General features: G+C 57.0%; 3 protein-coding genes across 9 annotated transcripts in view; 2 read left to right on the forward strand and 1 right to left on the reverse strand.

Annotated features, from left to right (window-relative positions):
* Positions 1 to 900: 900 nt before the first annotated feature.
* Positions 901 to 19,482, reverse strand: part of CCDC71 (coiled-coil domain containing 71) — a 31,110-nt gene continuing 12,528 nt past the window's right edge. For 2 of the 7 annotated variants that reach the window (XM_072347116.1, XM_072347122.1), the window contains one exon: positions 901 to 7,894. In XM_072347116.1, coding sequence (XP_072203217.1) covers positions 6,634 to 7,842 — 1,209 coding nt within the window. In that variant the 5' untranslated portion in view covers positions 7,843 to 7,894 and the 3' untranslated portion in view covers positions 901 to 6,633. Of the gene's footprint in view, positions 10,233 to 10,257; positions 10,343 to 19,482 lie in introns of those variants that run through there. The other 5 variants (XM_072347118.1, XM_072347121.1, XM_072347117.1 and 2 more) reach the window with 5 other exon arrangements.
* Positions 9,911 to 14,687, forward strand: LOC140257898 (uncharacterized). Its single transcript, XM_072347590.1, has 5 exons — positions 9,911 to 10,760; positions 10,925 to 11,310; positions 11,768 to 11,928; positions 12,308 to 12,440; positions 14,021 to 14,687. The coding sequence occupies exons 1-5, from the start codon at positions 9,911 to 9,913 to the stop codon at positions 14,225 to 14,227; spliced, it is 1,737 nt and encodes a 578-aa protein (XP_072203691.1). The 3' UTR covers positions 14,228 to 14,687.
* KLHDC8B (kelch domain containing 8B) lies at positions 14,982 to 18,059 on the forward strand. The gene is made up of 6 exons (XM_072347506.1): positions 14,982 to 15,065; positions 15,513 to 15,990; positions 16,351 to 16,515; positions 16,674 to 16,898; positions 16,974 to 17,075; positions 17,456 to 18,059. Exons 2-6 carry the CDS (start codon positions 15,615 to 15,617, stop codon positions 17,650 to 17,652), a joined length of 1,065 nt encoding a protein of 354 aa, XP_072203607.1. The 5' UTR covers positions 14,982 to 15,065; positions 15,513 to 15,614; the 3' UTR covers positions 17,653 to 18,059.

Raw genomic sequence — 19,482 nt, forward strand, 5'->3', positions numbered from 1 at the left:
GAGGGTCCCACGGCAGTGACCGGGCACCGACCTTGGCTCCGGTGAGGTAATACGAGAGCTGGGAGGAGATGAGCTGATAAAGAGCCATTAGCACGGGCCAACATGTCTGTACCGACGGGATCTTGCCAAGCACATCTTATTTACTTTGGGGAGATCGCCAGTGGCCTGATAAAGGTGGCTGTAATAGGATCTCCAGCCTTGGGAAGGGAGAGGGATGGATCCTCAGGATCCCTTCTGAGGATCTGAGCAGCCAGCAGTGCTGTTAGGACACATCCCCGGCCTGCCAAAGGCTGCCGATTTCCCACCCGGAGCAGCTTGAGCCTGGCAGATGACACAGGTGGGGGCAGTGAGCTCAGCTCCACTCCCGCAGCGCTGAGCCGGTGTGCAGCGCAGCCTCCCACGCCTGGCCAGCCCTGCTGGACCAACTTCAGTGCACCCAGCGGGCGGCTGACGCTTCCCTGAACATCCTCAGCAATCAGAGCTGCTTAACCTCTTTCCTGCCTGAGGACTTTGCTCGGGCACCCTGCGTGCCACGGGGGCTGACTCACCAGGGTGCTGCAGCACACCGCTCTCGGGGCAGTTCCCGGCTGTTCCTGGTGCACCGGGAGGAGCAGACGCTGGGCTGGGGCCGCCGGTCCCACCACCGTTAGTGCTGGGTCAGCGCACCGATGGCCCGGCGGGACAAACGGAGCCAGATCACACGGCAGCAAACAATGGCATTGCTGTTGAATTAGCCAGCAGAAAGGGATCCCGAGGGAAGAGGGAGGGGGGCAGGCAAGCGGGACCTGGCAGAGCGCCCACAGCGCAGCACCGACCCGGGAACTAACCTGGAATGCAGATCTGTGCCAGTTTATACCAGTATGGCACCAGTGCTACTCGGCTGGAGCATCTGCCATCCCGAGCCAGGCGTTCCTTCATTGCGGTTGGGTGACCCCACAGCTCACTGGAGTGCACGGGTGTGCCGAGAGGAGCACAGCAGTGATGGCACGCCGCCATGCAGAGCGCAGCCACCCTGCGGCATCCCCATGGGCTGGGAGCTGCAGCACCATCTGGCAGGCACCAAAGAAGAGCCGGACATGCTGAGTGGTTCTGAGCACCATTTACTGAAGGGCTGGACACCTGCTAGGACTTCATAACAAAAGTTCATTTCATTTAAGAAAGAAGACAGTCTGGTTTTTGTCCTGTTCCCTCATAAGAATGGAATAATACGAACGTTGTCTTTTCACCAAACAATGCCACTCCAAAATATACAACACTGAGTGTGGAGCAGCCCAGCCTCATATTAAACATTAAATATACCTTCAGAAACATTCTACACAAACAAATGAAACAGTATAAAGTTCACTCGAGAACAAGATGGTCGGTTGTTGTAAATTCATCATACAAAAGTTTGTTGGGTGCCCAGCCGTGGGGATGAGGCAGCGGCACCAGCAGCCTGGGCACGGCACATCGCTGCTCCAGTGTCACTTGGGGCTCCCAAATGTTGGGGACCATTGGTGGCCAAGAGGGTGGCACCAGTCCCGGCCAGGGCAGGGCGGCCATGCTGTGCTGTGGAGGTGGTTGTCCCAGATGCGATGGCTGGAGAAGGAGTCCTGCAGCCAGGCAGTGCTGAGGCAGACCCCCACATCCCTGCTGTGCCCTGCTGCAGGAGTAATGCTTCCCAGCTATGCTGCACTGGGAACCACAAGGAGGGAATGTCATTACACACCACATCTTCCCCAACACAGATGCCAGTGCTGGCTTCATCCCACCCCAGACCTCGATGGGGGACTGGGGCACACTCCCAACACCCTGCTTTGCAGGCTGTGCCCTGGGGATGACAAGAGGGTTCAGTGGTAGCTCTGCAGCACCCACTCTTTTACAACAGCACCACGTGCCTCACTGTCCATGGGAATCACCGGACTCTTACAGGGGCTGCCTGTAGCAACGGGAACCAGAAGGACTAATTAAGAGAAGGAGAGATTCCCAGAGGATAATAAGGCCTTTAAGGGACTCCCCAGGGGCAAGGCCTAATCATCCCCACAGGGGAAGTCATTTCAGATGCTCACTCTCCCTGCCAGTTCTTCCAGAGGGCAGCAGGCAACAGGCGCCAGGGAAGCTCAAGGAGCAGCTGTGCCTTCCTTGTGGCCCCACAGCTGAGCAGCTGATGGAGGACAAGGAGTGCAGGCTTCACCCCCACAGGGTCCTGCAGAACCACAGCTATTGTGCCCATGCTGCTGGCTGGGAAGTGGAAGCTCTGCTGTGCGGACACTGCATATCGTGGCTCCCTTGCCCTGAAGATCTCCTCTGGCAGCAGAAGCTGGCTGGCCAGGCACTGCTGGCACCTTTTGTTTTCCCCAAATCCCTGCTTCTGCCTCAGAGATCTTCTGCCTTCCTAAGCAAGTTGAGGGGTCCAACCTCAGCGCTACTGCTTCGCAGGCAGCACAGTGCAGGAACGTCACAGCCACAGATGCTCAGCTGCGGCCGACAGCCATCAGCACTGCCTCACACACAGCCCAGGAGCTCTGTGCTCAGATGGTCCCAGCCTGCCCACCTGACAAGGCAAAGAGCCATCCCCATCCAACCCAGTGTGGCTCTAAGGACTCCCCAGCACAGCTCTCCATGCTAAAACACCACCGGTGGGCTACAAAACAGGAGTTTTGTAGTAATAATAATAATAATAATAATCCCTTATCTCGCAGAAAAGTGCTTACAAAATTCAGTACAAGGACACTACTGCAGCTGGCATTCGGGGGGAAAGCAAACTGTTTGGAAGCAGCAGTGCCACACTACGTGGCTCACAGGGAAGAGGCCAAGGAGAAACTTCTCCAGTTGAAAGCAGCAGCAGAAGGTGAAACCTGATCACAGCGCACACGAGCTTTAAAACACTTCTACCAATTAACACTGTGATTTCAGCCTGGTGTCTGATGTCTGCTCCCCGCTGTACAAGCTGCTCTCCCCAAGGACCTCACTGACAGACATCTGAAGCATTGCAGGAAGCTCACAGACCTTGTCTGGTGGAAGTGAAGCATAAACTCTTGCTTCTTGGCAGCTGAATAAAAGAAAACTGATTTCCACAAACTCAGGCTGAAGAACAGCCCTTTGACCGCTGCCTGAATCGTTACTAGAAGTGACAGTGGCAGAAATCCACGTGGTTAAAGCATTCCTCAGAGAGTCTCCACAGCTCTTGGCTGTCACAGTGCCCAGGAATAGCACAGGCCAGGTTAGGCACTTGGATGAATTCAAACTGACTAATACAGAAGCGGGTCTGCGCAACCTGCATACAGCATGCTCAGGAGAGACCGGGGGCACCGCAGGCAACATATTTTCCACATGCTGCACAGCCAGCACTGCTGCAAGTCCCTGGAAGGCATACGATCCAACCACTGCCATCAAACAAACAGGGTGGAAGTGACCTCAGGAGATCTCTCGTGGGGCCAAGGGGTTTGATAGCCCCCTGACCTTCCCAGAGCACCAGGCAGCCGCGTTACAGTGTGAGACAAAGGACAGCAGAGCCAAGCACAGACAGGCTGTAGGGAGCCCACGGCCAACACTGCATCCAGCAGAACATAACTGCCAGGCTGCACTGGCTGACATTGGCACCAGAGGCCACAAAGCCCCTCTGTGAATAATGATCTGCTATTCTTCCAGCCAAGTTCCAAACTCATCTGCGATGGGGAAGAGGAGACATCAGGATGGCGGAGTCCTGGTGTAAATGATGTGCATTCAGCAAACGCAAAGCATGCCTGAGAGCTCCAGCACAGCCCTGCAAGCTCAAGGCCTGGCGCTCTGTGCCACAGAAATGCTGACAGAGGCAGGTCTGATCACCTGCAGGTCCCTGAGCACAGCCTTACAGGGTGCTCACTTTCCTCACAGGATGCTGTGATGCAGCCCTACCACAAAGCACTTCCAGCACAGCAGAGCTCACACTGGTGGCTGGGAAAGGATGCTGGGCAAGATAATGCCTCTACCCAGCTCAGTGCCTGGAAAGGCAGGTATCACGGGCTACCTAGATTTACCTGTGCCCGTGACAGCAGTATGAACTGGAGTATGAACCTTTTAATGATCCATACTGCACATGATGTTACGATGTGGAATATTGACAGCAACGTTACAAAATCGTGACAGTAGGCCTGAGGAGGTGTGCTCTGCGTGATGTGCAACACAGCACAAGGCAAGTCCTCAGCTGGCACAGATTCAAAGCATTAAATAAGAGGTGACAGAAGAGCGGGGAAGCAGATAGCTGTGCAGCAGAGGAAGAAACACAAGGTGAGGGATGCATCAGACAGCTGGCTTCAGGTGCTCAGCTTCCTGTTCACACTGGAGGAAATAAGTCACCCTAAATTCAGCCCTGTGGATGAGCAACTGCTTTTCCCACTGGAACTCAGGCACTCTGCTGGGAGGTCTCGTGCTGCACAAAGAAGCTCCAGGACAGCTCTTGGTGCCCTTATATGGGGCTGGGAGTGGAGGAGCCACGGGAGCAGCGATACCACAGAGCCCTCCCTGGGACACCGCCAGAAAGAGAAACTCCAGCACAGGACTTTGAGACCTGGCATTTGAGAGCGTGGGAATGAGAAAGGTCTGAAGGGGTGGGAACAAAAGGGACAAAGTAATTTTTGGCCAGTTAGCAGTGATGGAGGGTTCCTGTTCATCCAGAATCACGTCAGGAAAGGGAATTCTCTGCCAGGGCATTTTAGAACACAGGAGAAGAAAACATTCCTCCTGCTCTGCAGCCAACCAGCGGCATTCACAGGTCAGTCCTGAACACTGCAAGTTATAATCTCTGACAGCAGGTCACACCGCCCAGAAGCAGAGCGCGTGATGCAGGGCCAGCCATCATCTCCTGAGGGTGAGAGCAGGCTCAGAGCCCAAGCTGTGCCCCAGGACACCAGCTCCTCTGCCCTCTCACTCCCTAGTGAAACTCCTTTCTCCTCTTCCCACCTCAGTTTTGCTCTCTTAGCTGGGGATCAAACACCAGCCCCATTTATTAAGCACTGAAATCCAGACAGGTGCTAGAGAAGAGCTTCTACATAAGAAGCTGTGGCTTCCCTGTGGAGCTCATCCCTTCAACCAATGTCCCCAGAGATTACTAGGTCAGACAATCAGTATTTTGAGCTGGTGAGAGAATGAGTGGATTACCAGCCCGCTGCAGAGACCTGAACGCAGCACGGCACACAGCCAAACTTGCAAACAGCCATGCACTACTATATTCCCCAAGCTGCCAGACTGCCGTACCCCACTGACATCCCATCACCAGCCATGTGTACATCCCCACCTGCTGTCCCTATAGGTGTGTGCTGCTCACTGAGCTTTGACCCCAGCTTGCCCTGGCACAGGCAGCAGCACAGCCCACTGGCTCCTGGGGACCAGCAGAACCTTTGCTGAGCTGTCACACCTACCACACACCTTCTCCCAACATCCCAGAGGCTGGCAAAGCTGCTATCCATGGTTATACAGTGATTCTCCACTCTGACTGCCTCATCCCCACAAACTGACAGCCATCCCCACAAACTTTCCACACTTAAGTGCTGGTATATACTTTTCAATAATTCATCTCTTCTGCTGTGGTTCAGGCTCGCCGATGCCACTGAACTCTGGGGCAGGTGGGCTTTATCTAATACATTCAGACACAGTGGGCATCTTCTCTACCAACACCTAGAACCTGCTCCTGACGCGTCCAGCAACAGCAGCTACATTGTGGGCAGGGCACTTTAAGCAACTCTGATCAGCAATTCTAGCCCTAAGGCTGTAACAGTCATCGCTCATTTTCTACCTTTGCAACAGAGGTACGAGAGGGCGGAACAACAACTGGGCTCCAGTAGAATTGCTCTTTGGAGGCAAACTCCCAAGACGAGTTCAGAGCTTCCGCTACCATGAATAGAGGAAGCACCCAGAGACCTCCAGCAAAACTGCAAGCACCAGCCCAGTAGTACTCCCCCACTTTCAGGCAGAGGTAATACCGAAAGTATGATCCCGATGATAAAAAAAGTATGATAGTACCAACTACCAGCTGGTAATTCTCTGAATTGCTTGGCATTTTCAAGTGCTTATAACTCTGCCTGCTTCTGAGCTGTTCAAGAGCACCCAGAACAGACTGTCACAACACTGAAACACAGTGAAATCCTAGCACCTTCAACAAAAGACTGGCTGATGGGAAGGGGGAACAAAAGCTATCGAACCCAGTCCCAGAGGGATGGAAGAAGTGCATCTTCCCGCAGTTCCTGGGCTATATGCACATATATGGGTACATAGATAATCAAGTTAGAAAATTTGATCAAAATAAAACCAGTAAATGTACAGCTTGAAAAAGAGCAATATCACAGTGCATCCATGTCATGAGAAAGTCACGTGTTCTGAGCCTGCAGCGAGAGCACGGCCTGCCACACTTAGAAGAGAGACCAGAGAAAGCCGGTGCTCTGACCTGCTGGGCTCACGGCGGGCCAAAGGCACCGTCCCAGTTTTGCACTTGTGCAGCCAGTTCTGCATAGTGGTGGTGGTGGACAGCCCGAAGCAGCACAAGAGCAGGCTGCTCCGTCTACAGGTTAGTCGATGTATAGTCACCAGACACCAGAAATCCAAAGTTGCTCTTAAACTTCACCACGCTCCAGTGCTGGTATCATATTTACTTACGAGAAAGTGACCAAGTGAAGAAACTCAGGGGACGCTGTGAGAGTGGGACAAGGGCTGAATTCGGATCACAGGGGACAGGTTGACTCTAAGAATCTTCTGTGCTCTTCTTCTCACTTCATCATCGGAAGAAGAGCTGCCCACCTTGATGGCCCAGAATTTCAGCAGGTTCAAAGTGCTCCGAGCTCGCCGAGCCTTGTTTTGGACAGGAATGGATTTTGACTTTTTTCTCTGTGGCGCATCTCTCACCTCTGCAACTCTTTTCCTCTTCTTCCCAACAGTCCCCTGGTAAGTGCCGCTATCCTTCCACTCCATTTTCCCCACCGGAGCTTCCTTAGCTTTGATTTTCAAGGCCTTGGACTGCGGTGCTGCGGCGCAGCCTCCCACCAGCTGGGAGGAGCTGCCTGCGATTCTTCCATTCAGGACTCCTGAGGCTTTGCAAGCATTGCTCTCCTGCAGCACTCCGCCCTTTAGTCCCTTCAGAAGATTTAAAGCGAGGGTGGCAGAATCCGGTGCTTTCTTTCCCACACGCTTACACCGCCTGCCTTCTCTTATTTTAGTGGTCTTGCCTGAAGCAAATTGCCTTGTCTGGCTTGAAACCTTAAGGAGTTTAAGGTCCGAGGGTGAGACCCCAAGAGGCCTGCGTGTATACTTGGATTCCAAACAGGATGTGCGGGTTTTCAGTGGCACCAGAGCTTCCAGAACCACAGACAGCCTCACGGCTGGATACACATCAGGATACATGCTTGCAGGAAAGCCCATTACTGAGGCCTTGGACTTGCCTGACCTCGTCTGCTTAAAGGAGTTCAGCAGCAAGTTTGTGGAATCACCCTTAGAGACTGGCAGAGAGGAGACTTTAGAAGAGTTCACAGAAATGCTGGTGGGGGAAGCAGACGCTCTTGCCATGGCTGCAGTGCTTCTGGCTGGAGTCTTAGGGGGGGTGGAGGTGGTGGCAGCAGCGCAGCTGTGCGGTGTGCTCCCTTTTGCTTGGCTAGGTGTGTCTGCTGTGCACGACTTGTACCCATACACATCCTTGCTCCTCAGAATTGTGGGCTGGAAACCCTCTTCCTTGAGGCCCTGAATGAAGGCCACCAGCTGCGTTTCTGTGTCTGAAAGGTCCTTGGACATGGGGTTGAAGACTCGGAGAGCTTCCTCCAGCACTTTTTGTCCTGCAGAGTAAATTCTTGACCAGGAATGGACAGCTTTTTCCTCCACATTGTTCACTGCAATATTCATGGCATTAGGCAATTGGGTGCTTCAAAATTACTGGAAAAACAACCCTAGGCACCTCAAAGGGAGAGAGAAGACAGTTAGCTTACGGCAACTGAAATCATCTCACATTTTTAAGTGGGGACCTGAAAGCATTAAGCCTAGACTTTTGCTACTCACAGGCATCAGGTTGGAATCTGTGCACAACTCCAGCTAGCAGCAAAAAACACTCCATCATTGATTTATCTCTGCAGCAAAACTAAAACATATCTCACAGAAATACACTCAGTTCTAAACGAAGATTGCAGACAATTCCATCCAACCCACCCCAATACGAACAGTTCCAGTGGTTAACTTAGTGACATCCACAGCTTTTTTCCAGTTTGAGTCTCATATGCCCCAACATCTGGAACTCAGACCTCATTTTGCCTTTGCAAAGCAACCTTTCATTTAAGCTTGTCCCTGGGCACATACTGAGAACAACGTGACCGCACCATGTCAACACTCTCACTGATGAACTAAGCAGCTCAAACATCTCAACTCTAACCCTGTGTCACATTCAATTTTTTTTCAGCTTTTGAATTGATTCTGCTCAAAAAAAGGATTCTGAGTCCTTTCCAGATCTGAAACACTGACAGCAGAGCTGGAGGCTATTTCAGCCATGCTTCAGTGATGCTGAACATCAGGGTAACACAACGCCACTCCTTGCTGTCCCCGTGTTTCAGCCACAGTCTACAACCCGCTGTCCCAGCACACTGCTGTCGATCCAAGGACGTTTGCTGCCAAGTGAGGAAGCGAGAAGTTCAAGTGGAGTGGCAGGCAGGAAACGGATATCAGCAGGCCATGTGCACAGTGGTTAGAAGTACAACACAGATCTCACTCAGTGGCACAGAGCAGCTGCAACGAGAGTACCAATTTTGGCTCACAAAACAAAAACAGAAGGGTATCAAAGAGCAGGGTGGGGTTTTGTAGTGTGACTGGGAGAACCCAAACTCTCGTGCTGAGCTGGTTGCTCAACCAACACCTCAGCTGGAAGCAAAAATGTGTAGCATTGCTCTCAAAATAACGAGGAGGAATCAAGAGAACAACCTTTTCAGGGACATGCTGGAGGTATCAGGGGAAAGGGCAGAATGCAGATAAGGGAGTTGGAAAAGTGAGCACTTGAGGCAGCAGAGCGAGGAACTGCTCATAGCCTGGACTCCTCCCAAAGTGCAGCTGCACCGCAGGGCCGGGCAGCTCCCACAGACAGGGAAAATACACATGCCCGGAGTTTAATATCAGCCAAAAGTAGACAGAGAAAGGGAAGCACAGGTCAGCGAGGGGCTAAGAGCCACCACGTGACAGACTAATCCATGTCAAGTGTTCTGCAGACGTCACAGCAGAAGAGGGATTTGAAGGAGGCTCATGCAGTCACTTTGCAGCACCCAGAGTACCTCCCACGGGTGAGGAGGGGAAGTGCTCGGACAGGACTGAGGCTGGCACTGGGCACAGCAACATTTGCCATCTCCATAACAACCGAGCAGCAGCGGGCACTGTGAAACCAGCAAGGACAGAGAGCTCAATCCTGACGTGGTAGAGAGGGAGAAGCCAGCAGAGAAGCACAACTAACAACACACTCTTAACAGGTGGCAAAATTCATAATCTTCCACTGAGAATTTCAGGCTGCACTGAGCCCAGGGGCACGCGGGACACCTGGGCAGGTATTTTGGTGTCCAACAGCAGCGTGCGGTCCAGCGTTCATTGCCACACGGACAGAACATCCCAACATCCAACATCCATACGGCCTTGCGTAGTGCAAGCAGCAGTGTGCACAAAGGCCCACCCAAAAGCAAGGCTGTTCCTTTGGTGCCCTACCCGGGGACACGTCCCAGGAAAAGTGCCCGATGGCCACAGCTGCTGGTGCCACCCTGCGAGCAAGGCGCCCTGCGACCCCGGGAGCAGACCGGCAGCAAAGACTGGAGGCCTCGAGGGGCCCGAGGACGGCTGTCGGTAGGACAAGGCCGGACGGGCCGCGCCCAAGAGCTCTGCAGGGCCGACCGGGGAACGTTCATGGGGCGGGCGGGCTCTCGGCGCTGCCCCCTTCGGTAGCGAGACGATGCCCCGGGCCCGTCCCTCGCTTCCTCACATCCTCCCTCGGCCCGGCGGGACCCGGCACCGTGCGCCTTCGGCCCCAGCGGGCGGCAGAGCGCGGTGCGGACCGCCCCGCGGGTCTCGGTGCTCTCCCCGGGGAGGGGGGGGGGGGGGGCTGCGGGAGGTGATTGGTGCAGACAGCGGGTGCGGCCCCGCGCCGGCTCCCGGCACCCGGAGGGGGGCGGAGACCGGGGCGGGGCCCGCAGAGCTGCGGCTCCGCCTCCAACACCCGGAAGGCGCTCCCCGCCGGGGCGGCTCGGCAGTGCCCCCGCCCGGGAGCGCGGGACTCGGGCACCGCCGGCCCCAACCTACCGGCCGCCGCCAGACCCGCACCCGCCGCTGCGCCGCGCTCTCCGCTCCAACATGGCCGCCCGCGGAGCGCCGGAAATACCGCCCAGTTCCGCTTCCGCTTTTTATCCACTCCCACCGCGGCGACGGCGGGGGTCGGACACGCCCACCGCACCGAGCCCCCCCTCCTCCTCCCCACCCCCTCCTCCCCCCCCCCGGCCGCGCCCCTCCCGACCCCCGACCCCCGCGCTGCGACAGCCGCGGCCCCGGGACGGCTCGGCAGGGGGCGCCGCCGGGGCGGCCGCGGAGGGCGGAAGCGGCGCCGTTTCCAGGCAACGGGCTCCGTGTCGCCGGTTCCGGTGCCGACGGCGGGGCCATGAGCGGGCGGGCGGGGCGGCGGCGCTTAGTGCTGCACGTGGACCTGAACAACACGGTGGTGGCGGCGGACGCGGTGTCGGGGCTGGGCCCGAGAGAGGCGCTGAACGTCTTCATCAGCACCGCCACGTGGGGCCGGGAGGGGGCTGACGGTGAGCGCCGGGAGCCGGGGCCGAGGGCTGGGGGCGGGACCGGGGTCACGGATGGGACCGAGCGGTCGGGGCTGCGGCTGGAGTCGGGATCGGGGGAGCCGCGGCCGGACGGGGGCCGGGGAACCGGGGCCGTGCCAGCCGGTGAGCGCCTTTCTGCCTTGCAGGTGAATGGCAGTGGGTGAGCGACCGCCCCTCGCTGCGACCCCCCTGCCCCGGAGCCGTCAGCTACTACTGCCGCTATGGCCGCGACCAGGGCTTCACACAGTCCGGGCCCGGTCAGCGCTTCAGCAGCCTCCACGTGCAGCACCTGCGGCTGCTGGAGTGGCCGGGAGAGCCTCACCAGGAGCTCTCCGTGCAGGACGGGCACGGCAAGCACTACCACTTCATCCTGCCCTCCTTCTTCCGCCTGCTGGATGCCCTGCACCGGGACGGCAGGGACTTCACTGTTATCTTTAGGACCTTCGGTACCGACTTGCCCCGCACGCTGTTGGCCCTGCGCTCGGCCCTGGCTGGGCAGCACCCCCAGTTCCCTGCCCTGCGGGACCTGGCGGTGAGTGTCCCCACGTGCTGGCGGGGTGCTCTGCTGGCAGGGTGGCTGAGCCGGGGATGGAGCGGCCTCTAGAGCACAACAGGACCTCTGCCCACAGCTGGTCACAGCAGCAGGCAGGGCAGGAGTGCTAGTGGCAAGCGTCATAGAATCACAGAATCACTGAGGTTGGATTATCTGTTCCAACCATCAGAAGTCACCCCGGTTGTTTCTCAGAGAGCTGACAACAGCCAGGCACTGAAAGGTCGGAAGGATATAGCTAGATGGTCTCCGTTTCTGTTCCCCAGGACATGGAAAGCTTTTTGGGTTGTGTGGGTTCCACATCTCATATTTTCCCTAGCGCTGTCCTCCCACGCTGTCATGGGAAGTTACCACCCTGCTGTTTGTTGTCTGTTACAATGCAGTAAACAATCTGCTCGCTTTGGAAACCTCTCATCTCCTGCTTTCAATAACACTGCAGCTCCCTGTGGTCCTCACTCCTGGCCAAATACGCTGCAGTAAGCGAGAGGTTGTGCTGAAACGAGGAGCAGAACGACTCACCACCAGGGAGGATGGAAGAAAGCTGTATGATTACTTCAGCTCTTTGGAGGGAATTGGAGGCTTCCAAGACCACTTTGACTGGTGAGAAGTAGGGCACTGAGAAAGCGCTTTGGGCATTTGATCCTCCTCTGTGATTCTCCTGGTTGGAGATAGCTCCTAGTTTTGAGGCCTTTACCTTGTTGCGACTCCAATAAGTTCTGTGCTCATTGTTTTGTTTGTAGGCAGGCTGATGGCACTCTTGCATTTTCTGTTGGCTCTCCATCTCCTGGTGTACTTCCTGATTTTCTCTAACCGCCCTCTAATCTGTCTCCTGGCTGCAAAGTGGTTCTCTTTCATAGGAGGCAACGCTAAGCAGAGAGACAGGACTCCCCCTGCCTGTTGTCCCATTTCCCTGGCTCTTACATTCAAGCCGTCACCCTGTCCTTTCCCTGACAATGCACTGCACCACCTTTTGTTTCAGGTGGGCCAGAAATCAGTTCTCTTCCCAGGGTGGGAAACCCCTGTGGATAGACCCCCATGATCCCAGCATTCACCACATCTTCATTGATGACAACATCCGGCTGGATGATGCAGACACCATTGTCCACCCTCAGGTAGGTGGCCGAACACCCCCTGGTGCTCGCTGGGGTGTCCCTGCTTAGGCAGACATGTTTTGTTCCCTTTGTGCTAGCATGAGGAGAGGGACCGAGGCTTTGTCCTGGTGCCGCTGCTCCCCAGATGACTGGGGCTGCCGGTGGGGAGGCTGGAATTGGCTGTCAGCACAGAACAGCAGGCGTTCAATGCCTGTGCATGTTGCCAAGCTCCTGTGCTCCGCTGGGGTGAGTCATCCCTGCTCCCTGCCAGCACGGCAGCCCGCCAGCCTCGCTGTGTGGCTGCAGCATCTTGTGGCACTGTATTTAAAGGGCAGCATTTGTGGTGGAGCCTGGGAACACTGATGCAGACCGAAATGTATTCAGCAACTGGACAAACTATCGATGATCAGACAAGAGCTGCAGCTCCACAAATGAGTCTGAACCCTGGCTGGGTTCCATCCAGAAGGAGGCAGCACACAAAGAAGCCTGCAGTGGTCTGCAGGGCACCTGGAGCATGGCGGAGGATGGGATGTTCGCAGATATTCACTTCTACACAAGCACTCTCAGATTTGCAGCTGGTGACAGGAGTTATCTCTGCGCAGAGCAGACCTGTTAGAGGAAAGGCTTGCTCTGTGCCTGAGCTGACTGGGGTGAATGAATGCAGAAGGTTGTACTGAGATCCCGAGGTTTCTCTACAGCAGCTGCTCCCTGCATGTCTAGAGCAGCCAGAGCACGGCTCATGCAGCTCCACTTGCTGCATTTCAGCCTTGGGCTGTTTTCCTGATCAAGGAGCTCTGCCTGTCACCATCTGTAGCCAGCAAAGCTGGGTCAGTTGGGCTGCTCAGCTTGTCTTGGGGCAGCTGTGAAGATAACCTCAGGGCTCCCCTGGCACCAGATCAGACAGGTGGGATCAAGTTATCTTGGCAGCAGACCCAGCAGGGGTTTGCATGGCAGCTAAGCAGTTTTCCAGCAGGGCTTTGTGCTGCTGTCGGGCCTTGCTCTGTAGCCTGAATGGGTTGGTTAGACATCGTCTTCCACTTTTGTCTCACTAGCTCTGCAGGGCCATTCCCTGTGACAGCGACAGCACCATACGGCTGTGCTGGGAAGGATGCAGGTTATTAGGCAGCCTTAGGCAGAAGCACGGTGAAGCTGTTGACCCCTCCTGTGCCATGTGGCTGCACCAATTCTGGCAACAGGCTGGGGCAGCAATGGCAGAGCTGGTGGCAGAGGTTATTCTGGGGTGGGCTGATCACGGCACAGTTTTTCTTCCAGCATCCCGTTGCAGCCCTTTCTTTAGGGGAGCCCCAGCCACACGTTGTGACAAGCTGGTTCTGATCCAAAGGGGCCGTCTGGGAGGGGAGGGAAATCTGGAGAAACTTCATCTTCTACCACTAGGGTGAAAATGGAAGCTCTTCCCTGCTGCCACCAGCTCGCTTGGCAGGAGATGCTCAGTTAGCTGACAGTACCTGGCTGAGGGAGGCAAGATTGTGATCACAGCGGGATGCATGCACTGCTGCCAGCCTCTGCACTTGGGCCGGGCACAGCCCTGGCAGTGTTGTCCACAGAGGATGAGTGCTTCCATATTCTGCTCTCTCCCGCAGGTGTTTTCGGAGCGAGGCAGCAGCAGCCCAAGGTGCGCTCCTACCTCAGAGCTGTATGATGTTTGCCTGGTGCAGACCAACCTCCTGGAGGCCATCTCTGATGAGGACTATTTCCTCCGCTGCGTGAGGAGGTGTGAGGAGAACTATGATAGTTACCTGGCCTGCATGGAGAGCGGCTCTGTGATCCAGCAGAGTGATGGACAGTGATACCACCGTGCAGGCGGGCTGGGGCCAAGGCGCTCAGAACGAGGATATCTCCCTGCTTCCTTCCTGCTGCACGTAAAGTCCTGGGTGGGTTTTGCTCTGAGCTGTCCCCTCTCCAGCTTGCGATGTGCCCACCCTGTCCCACCAAGAACCTCCAGGCCCAAACGCAACTGTCCCGGGAGCTCGTGTGATGGAATCCCTTAAGGAAACTGCTTTCCCTTCCTCAGCAGCAGTGTAGGGAGCTGGAGCCCCTCAGCAGGCAGCTGTGCCTTGTGCCTGCTCCTGCCCTGGGGCTGGGGCTCTCTGTGCCCTCTGCTCCTGCAGCCATGCCAGTGTTTGCCTCCATTCCCACTCCCACATCCCACAGAGGTGGCTGGCCCGGCACCATGGGTACGGTGTGCTCCTTAGCAGAGCTGGTTCCATGCCACTTCCGCCTGGTTTTAAAGCGAATCCTTCTACCTTGTTTCTGGTGTGAGTTCCCTTCCTGCCCTCACTCGGGCTGTGCAGGCAGGGGAGACGCCTTTGCCCCCCGTGTTTACTTACTCAGAGTTTGGCAAAGCGAGGAGCCAAAGGATGAGCAGCATGGCATCGGCAGGCGCCTGCCGTCGCTGAGCAGCACCGACCCCGAGGGTCTCCGGCGGGCGAGCCCCAGTGCTCAGGGTGGTCTCCATGCCCTGCCCTCTCGTGATCCGCGCAGGGCGTCGGGGGCACCGGGGATCGGGGCCGGGAACAGATCCGGGGGGGCCGGGCGGGCGCGGCACCGCCTCCACCGGCAGCGGGCGGGCCCCGCGCGGAGCGGAGCGGCGGCGCGGAGCGGAGAGCGGGCGGAACGGGCGGCGAGGTGAGCGCGGCGCGGTGCCTGCTCCGCTCCGGGGCGGCGGGACCGGTCCGGGACGGGACAGCTACGGGAGTGAGGGATGCGGACGGGGAGAGCGGGGAGCGGGAGCTTTGGGGGTCCGAGATGTGCATCGGGAGCCCAGGGGAGCGAGAGCACCGGAGGGTGCGGGAGATGAGCCGGGAGCTTCGGGAGCGGATGCCCCACGGGGACGAACGGAGCCACGGGAAGCAGGTGCCCTGCGGAGATGGGCTGGGCACTGAAGCCCCGGGGCGTGAGATGGCCGGGTGTGCAGGATGAGCGCTGGGATAATCCAGCTGTGGGAGCACCGGAGGATGCGGGTGGTGCAGTGGGAGCACAGCAGCATGCTGAGACACCAAACCGGACGTTCTGGCTCACAGGGACAGGAGCAGCAGTTGGTGCCCGGTGCTGACCCTACTGCTCTCTTTGCAGGAGCCTGGCGGCAGCCAAATCAAAACCCACCACTGCTGTGGGCCGGATGGGTGGCACCGTGGGGCTTGGGCCTGGGGACCCCCAGGGTGGCTGAGCCATCCCATGGCGGCATCAAGTGCAGGTGCCTTTACGTGGGTCTCCTTCCCCTCCATGCCCACGCGGCGCGTGTACTGCAGCGCAGCGCACCACGACAGGCAGCTCTTCGTGCTGGGTGGCTGTGGAGGCAACGGGAGAGCCCTGGGAGCTGCTGAGGTTCTTGACCTCCAGGCCCAGCGCTGGACTGCACTCCCTCCGCTGCCCACGCCACGGGCTGGTGCTGCCACCCTCGCCGTGGGCAAACAGATCCTGGCAGTGGGTGGTGTGGATGCCTCGCAGAGCCCCCTCGCCTCTGTCGAGATCTACCATGTGGATGAGGGCAGGTGGGAGAAGAAGGCAGCGCTGGCACAGCCCTCCATGGGAATCGCGGCCGTGCAGCGAGGTAGGTGACACGTCCTGCCCAAACTTTGCCTCCAAGCCTCAGCACAGCTATTGTGTGGGAGTCCCACGGAGGATGCATGCGTTTGCTCTGGGCTGAGGATGCTGTGGCATTACCCTGGGGCAGAAGCCAGTGGAGCTGTGATGGGTGCAGGCAGGGGTGCCGGCAGCGGAGCAGGATTTGGCAGCATGGCAGCGTTGCCATGGTGTCTCCAGGGAGATGGTGCTGCCGGGAATAATTAGAACCAATGGCCCTGGTGCTCTGCTCCAGGCAGGGTGGATGGGGCGGGCGAAGGTCCGAGCGGGGTCAGGACACTGCCCAGCTGTGTTAGCTGTCTCCCCCTCACCCCTGCTGTTTCCACAGATGGTGCTGTCTATGTGCTGGGGGGAATGGGAGCAGACACCTCTCCGCAGGCGCTGGTCCGTGTCTATGACCTGGCAAAAGACCACTGGCAGCCGCTGCCCTCCATGCCCACACCATGCTATGGGGCCTCCGCCTTCCTGCAGGGCAACAAGATCTTCGTCTTGGGTAGGTAGGCAAGCCCAGAAGCCTGCCCAGATGTGGGCATTGCCCCAAGGCCCTGGCACAGCCTGGGGTTGCTCCACGCAGACCCTTCTACTGGGCACCGCTGGTGGTGCCAGCTGCCCCTCAGGTGTCACCAGCCCTCTCATCTCATCCACACACAGGGGGCCGGCAGGGCAAGCTGCCCGTCACCGCCTTCGAGGCTTTTGACCTGGAGACAAAGAGCTGGACGCGCTACCCCAGCATGCCCAGCCGCCGCGCCTTCGCCTCCTGCGCCATGGCTGACAGCTTCTTCTTCAGCCTGGGGGGGCTGCAGCAGCCAGGGCCGCACAACTTCTACTCCCGACCCCACTTCGTTAACACCGTGGAGATGTTCGACCCCGCACAGGGTGAGGCCCAGACAGGGAAGGAGTGCTGCCTGTGTTGTGGAGTCCACAGTGATGCTCACAGCCTCTCCCCTGCAGGTGCATGGTGCAAGCCCAGCCGTGCCATCCGCATGAGAGAGAAGAGAGCTGACTTCGTTGCCGGCTGTCTGGGAGGATACGTGGTGGCCATGGGTGGCCTTGGTAATGCTGACCGGTGCTGCTGCGGTGGGGAATGGGCTCTCAGTGCATGAAAACCTGTCCTTCCTGGGCTCCGTCTGCACAGAGCTGCAGCATTGCATCCTGCTCCCAGGAGAGCTGGGGAAAGGTCAGCACTGCTGCTCAGCAGCAGGAAAGCTGGGGAGAGGGCTGCCCAGGGCAGTTGCAGCACCTCAGCCTCGTGGGCTCTGGGCAACTTGAGATGCCACAGTACCAGCCAGGGGCAGAACCATGGTGCAGCATTGGTGCCAGCAGCTCTCTCCTAGGGGATGCTGTTAATCCTGCTGAGCCCCTGCATAATTACTTCAGTACAGCAGAGCCCAGGGGTTGTACGGAAAGGGCTCAGGCCATGCCATCTCTTGCAGGGAACCAGTCATGCCCGCTGGACTCAGTGGAAGGGTTCAGCCTCACACGGAAGAGGTGGGAGCTGCTGCCCCCCATGCCCACTGGCCGCTGCTCCTGCTCCAGCTGCCCAGCCCCTGACCTGCTCTTCGTCATCGGTGGGGTGGCCCAGGGCCCCAGTGGAGCTGTTGAGGCTCTCTGCCTGCGTGATGCACCCTGATAACGGCTCTACAGCCTGGGGAGCAGCCCCAGCAGAGCATCAAGTGCCTGAAGACGGGGACAGGGTGTGCACGGCTCCAGGAAGCTGCCGTCCCACGACACCAAGTACCACAGCAGCCATGGTTTCTTGCGACGCGTCTGAAACCCCTCCAGGCTCCCACAGCAGTGGAGCCCAGGGGCAAATCCTGGTGCCCAGGGACGGCCAAGGCTGCTGGCATGGGGAGCCGTGGAGGTAGGGCTGTCGCTGGCCATGCTGCCCCATCCGGCCCCGTGTCTGTGCCACGTGTGTAGCAGTGAGTGCTGTGTCGTTGTAGACCCAGTCGATGTCTCATGTAGCGCAGAGGTGCCATGTAGCTCAGTGCCTAGGAGGTGATGTAGCACCTCAAATAAATGAAATGTGAAGTTTTAGCTTGCTGCAGTCATGTCGTCCTGCTGTGGGGGGAACATGGGTTCCTTTTTTAAAAACCTTTTTGGTTTTAACTCCATCCAAAGTCGCACTCTCTAAAGCACAGACAGGCCAGAACAGATGCAGGTGAGAGATTCAGTCTTTTAATGAGATGACATTAGAAAAAAATCTCATGGGCCAGAGTAAATATCAAACATGAGCACCTGACCTTTCAGAGAGGAGGGCCAGTGTGCTGCTGCTGCATCAGGCTGTGCACATGCCAGGGCATTACATGGAAAAAGCTGGGTTCAGAAAAGAACCACTCGCTGTGTTTTGGGAGAAATATCCTGGGATACTTGGGCTGGTGGTACCTCTGATGCTTGAAGCATCTTTGCATCCACCTCTGGAGTTGCCATAGAAACACTCCTGTGCTGGAGCCAGCATCAACACGGGGCCCCAAATTGAGGTTTATAGCAGCTGGGGGGACTCACCGGCAGCAGGACAAGGTGACTTGTGCTGTGCTGGGAGGTCTGGGGGCTGGACAGGGGGTTCCTGTCCTCTGAGCACAGCATATGCAGGGCTCTGGCACTCTGCTGTGAATACTGCAGCAAACTGCACTTTCACAACACACCCCTAAAACGCCTTGGTGGGACAGGTATGGTACCCCCCCGCAGCCTACCTGCCCTTTCCAGAAGTCACCGAGGCTCCTAAGAACTTCACTCACCCCAACTTTTATCACATGCAACCCTAAATCACAGTGTTGCACTGGAAACGCAGACCTGATTAATGAACTCGTCCCATGGGAGCATGGCATGGAGAGGATAAATCAGGCACTGAGTCACCAGCAGGCTGACACTTTTCTGCAGCATTCCCTTCCAACATAGTGGGCTGCAGAACGGGTGCCAGTGCTTAGAACTGCCCTTTCCAAACACAAGGCCATGCCAGCTGCACCTTAGCACTTTGCTGTTGTGTCCCCCACTGCGGTGACATTTCCAGCAGCCCTACCGCTGCCCTACAGTCAGCCTGCCTCTTTTATGAGCACCCAAGTCTCTTGCATGTGACTGGGCAGTTTGGGGTGCATCCACAGACCGCAGCACCGCCTGATTTGACTGTTTCAATTGAGAAGAATCTGCGACCTTTCCTAAAAGTCTGGATTGCTCATTTTTTTCTCTCTCCACTTTCGGGCACTGGAGCAGAATCCCAACCAAATGAGGGGAAGAGAGTATCCAAGACAAGAGCCAAGAATGCCTTGGGATGGGTGTTGAAACCTTCGGGCAAAAAAGCAAAACAAATGATGGCCCTGACTGCTTAAGACTGACACATTATTAAGCAAAGAGCTCACGTGAGTTGCTAATGAAATGCTAACAAATCAAAGAAAACCATTTGAGGGACGTACAAGATATATTGCTGTCTGTCTCCTGGTATGTTCTTCTAATTTTTACTAAA

Source organism: Excalfactoria chinensis, chromosome 12 (genome assembly GCF_039878825.1).
Source record: "Excalfactoria chinensis isolate bCotChi1 chromosome 12, bCotChi1.hap2, whole genome shotgun sequence".
NCBI lineage: Eukaryota > Metazoa > Chordata > Aves > Galliformes > Phasianidae > Excalfactoria > Excalfactoria chinensis.

Bases quoted from the DNA above. Each gene is read 5' to 3' on its own strand.
- KLHDC8B (XM_072347506.1), top strand. From the start codon at position 15,615: ATGGCGGCATCAAGTGCAGGTGCCTTTACGTGGGTCTCCTTCCCCTCC. The intron at 15,991-16,350 runs GTAGGTGACACG...CTGTTTCCACAG, and splicing joins AATCGCGGCCGTGCAGCGAG to ATGGTGCTGTCTATGTGCTG. The intron at 17,076-17,455 runs GTAATGCTGACC...CATCTCTTGCAG, and splicing joins GGTGGCCATGGGTGGCCTTG to GGAACCAGTCATGCCCGCTG.
- LOC140257898 (XM_072347590.1), top strand. From the start codon at position 9,911: ATGCCCCGGGCCCGTCCCTCGCTTCCTCACATCCTCCCTCGGCCCGGC. The intron at 11,311-11,767 runs GTGAGTGTCCCC...ATAACACTGCAG, and splicing joins CTGCCCTGCGGGACCTGGCG to CTCCCTGTGGTCCTCACTCC. The intron at 11,929-12,307 runs GTGAGAAGTAGG...CTTTTGTTTCAG, and splicing joins TTCCAAGACCACTTTGACTG to GTGGGCCAGAAATCAGTTCT.